Here is a 3,201-nt window from a genome sequence, read left to right on the forward strand (position 1 = left end):
AGCAATGCTGCTTCCCCAGGGTGGGAAGGGCGTGTTGGGGATGTGCTGATCCCGGCTGGAAGGGTTTGGGAGGACGCCTGACCCTCTGCCCCGGGAACCGCACACCGCGTGGGGAGGTGACACGTGTCGGTGCTGTTACTGAGGGATGCTCGGCGGTTGCAGCCCTTCTGTCAGACGAGTTGAAGGGCACACGCCCCCTGTTGGGGGCCAGAGCCCCATCACGCTCAGAAAATTCCCGTTTCTTCCATGGCTGGGCCACGCAGCGGCCCGTTCCTCAAGTCCTGCTGTGAGGGGTGGGCCTGAGGGAGCACCATCGGTACCTCTAGCCCAGGTAGGCTGTGTGACACCTTGACTTCCCGAGTCCAGCATGGGCGGGAGGAGGACAGGCAAGGCTGATCCTGGCAGGCTGGCATAGGCATAGGGGGGCTTTTCCCACTCCCACCCTTGTCAGACATTTCTCCAGGGGTTCTGTCATAGCCCTGCCAAGAATTGTCCCCCAAAGCGCAGCTTTTAAAAAAAACCAAACCCCAGCCACCACCCTGTATCCACCCTGGACCGAATGGAGGTGGCTCTGCAGGGTGGAGGGATGGAGCAGGAACTGTGTGGAGCCAGGGAGCTGAGAAGCAGGGATGTGGGAGAGGAAATGCAAACCTGTCAGACTGAGTTGTATTTATTTTTTCTTTGTCACACCGATGTGAAAAGAACTGTGATTTATTTTGGGATTTCTGTCATCCTAGGTATTTTGGAAATATTTGCTGTGTCTCAGGGGATTGTAGGAATACGAGGAGTTTTCAGCAACAAATTTTTAGCGATGTCAAAAAAAGGAAAACTCCATGCAAGTGTAAGTAAACCCCTCGCTTATCAGTACGTGTTGTTTATTAAAGACCTTGTGACACCTCTGCGTGCCCGCGGCAGCAACGCTCCTGGGCAGGGCCCCACCGTGCTGACCCCCTCGGGCTGCCGGGATGGCTCCGCGCTGGGCGGCATCGGCGCCGCATGGACAGATAGGGGACAGGTGGAGCCGAAGGCCCCCTAGCCCACCTCCCTACTTACTGCATTTAACCATGAAAAGTGCGCTCTTTTTTTTTTTTTTTTTTGTGCAGTGGGGTATTTGCATCAGCGGTGCCTGTTCTTTGAGCACGGCTGGGTTATTTTTAGCCACTTCTGCAGCAGATCGCGCAGACGGCTTTAGCCAAATGTCTCCTGGAGAGCGGCACGAGCGGCGCCGGCAGCCCCACGGCTCGGGCTGGCTTTGCCCCTGGGGACAGATAACCCCAGCAAGAGCTCAGGCAGGTGAGGTCCAGCTTGTGCAGGTGTCTTACAGCTAGAGCGGGAAAATCCCATAACTTGTCTCTGCAGGCTGTTTCCTGGGGTTTCCTGCAGATCTCATTGTCCTTTTCCCAAGCTTTTTGCATTGCATGAGTCCATAAGCTGATCTTACTGCTTGTTGCAACCTCAGGATGTTGCTTCCCAGTTTCTTCTTGTTAGCTCCAGAGATGGCTTAAACAAACGAAATTAATTCCTCTGCTTACATGAAAGTCACTGCCTTTTAAAGGTGTGTGTACATTCACCACCCCAAGAAGGGTGCTTTTAAGGCAGCATGTTGACCCCCAGGGTGGTTCCCAGGGAGTCTGGTCAAGGCTGACAGATGGGGAGAGGGAAAAGCCAGTTGCCCACCCCATGGTTCTGAATCAAACCTCCTGATCATGAAGTGGATGTCACTGATGTGCTTGTGCTGCCTGAGCCCACAGATCACTCCCAGGGAGATTTATGAACTCCTCTGTCTCCCTTGAGTATTATTGGAGTGTTGCTCCTGAAACCTAATGATGCTTAAAGGGTTGAGCACATGGTTGCTTATTTTAGGAAATAAAACAGGAGCAAGAACAGTGTCTAGGGGAAAAGGGGTGGAGGAAAACCTGAGGTGAGGCAATGGGGCAGGAAAGGGGGATAGAGGAGGAGGAGAGGTGAAGGATGGAAAGGAGAGAGAAGCAGGTGGAGTGGGACCCCTGGACCCTCCAGAGCCTTCCCTCTGGGCTTACAATGGGCCCCTTATCCAAGCTGAAGCCTTGATTTATGCCCTGGCGCAGGCAGAAATTAAATCAAACCTCGTTGGTGCGTGGTCAATTGTGGACACACAAAGGGCAGGACCTGAGAGAGACATCAGTCAGGCGGGTCAGGGTGGGGGGGAGGACACACGATGCCCTGCTCGATGAAAGCTGTGAATTTGTAGAAACTTGACCCAAATGTCTAAAGATGGCTGGACTAAACAACGCCTATAATGCAAACCCGGCATCTGTTGTTCTTTCCTGTCCTGGCAGGATGAAGTTATTTCATGGCCTAATGAGTTCTGAGCAGTACAAAGCGCATCCTGCGCCCGTCACTCAGGGCAGCGCTTTGATATGGGAGTCAGGCTGGGGACTTTACACTGAACCACAGACAAAAGTCATTCCTGCAGGAATTTGGGCTTCTTGGAAACCCGCTCTTGGGCCCAGCTCCATACCAGCCTGGTGCTTTACAGATGCCCTCCTCCTTTTTCTGTTTTTTTTTTTCATGGCAACTTAATTAAATTACCAAGCAGTTCATTTTTAGAGGCATCAGCTTCAGAAAATGACAGTAATCCTGGCAATTATCAGTTTTGTGCACAGATGGCTTTTTCCTCGTTGATAAATCCTTGCTCCCATTTGTCCATTTTTAGCACGGAGGGGGTGGGAGGGGTTTTGTGCCTGTCTCGGCAGGGGCCAGCACGGACCCCAGGGGACAGATTTGCCCAGGTAATTCTCCCTTCCCAGGAACCGTCACAATGCTGCGATCCTCGCTGGGGCAAATCTCTGCTCAATGGGATTTTGAAATTTAATTGACTTCAAGATTGCTCTTTGTGATTGTCTCTGGAGGTCTGCAGAGCAAATCTGATGCCAGCCATGTGTCGTGGCTGCACCACCCACCTTGTGCTGGGGAAAAATGGCTGGGGAAAAGTGGCTGGAACGGTGAGGGGATGAGCTGAGAGGCCAATATGTAGGGAAGCCTGACAAGGTCATGGTGGAGCAGCAGCTGATGCACTTCCCAGTCCAGAGCGAGGGCTTCCTTCTGCACATGGGGTGTCCTGTCTGAGCACTGGGGCTTCAGGGAGAACCTGAGGTCAGCAAAGCCTTGCTGGGGAAGGTCAATGTTTGTGCATGGGGGATGCAGAGTGAAGGGTGTATG

General features: G+C 52.9%; 1 protein-coding gene across 1 annotated transcript in view; it reads left to right on the forward strand.

The window, feature by feature from the left end:
* Positions 1–709: 709 nt before the first annotated feature.
* FGF5 (fibroblast growth factor 5) overlaps positions 710–3,201 on the forward strand; it is a 3,656-nt gene continuing 1,164 nt past the window's right edge. Inside the window, exon 1 of the mRNA XM_017837933.1 lies at positions 710–841. Within this exon, the coding sequence (XP_017693422.1) occupies positions 812–841 (30 nt within the window). The 5' untranslated portion in view covers positions 710–811. The remainder of the gene's footprint in view (positions 842–3,201) is intronic.

The sequence above is a fragment of the Lepidothrix coronata genome, unplaced genomic scaffold (assembly GCF_001604755.1).
Source record: "Lepidothrix coronata isolate B3197 unplaced genomic scaffold, Lepidothrix_coronata-1.0 Scaffold318, whole genome shotgun sequence".
Classification (NCBI taxonomy): Eukaryota; Metazoa; Chordata; class Aves; order Passeriformes; family Pipridae; genus Lepidothrix; species Lepidothrix coronata.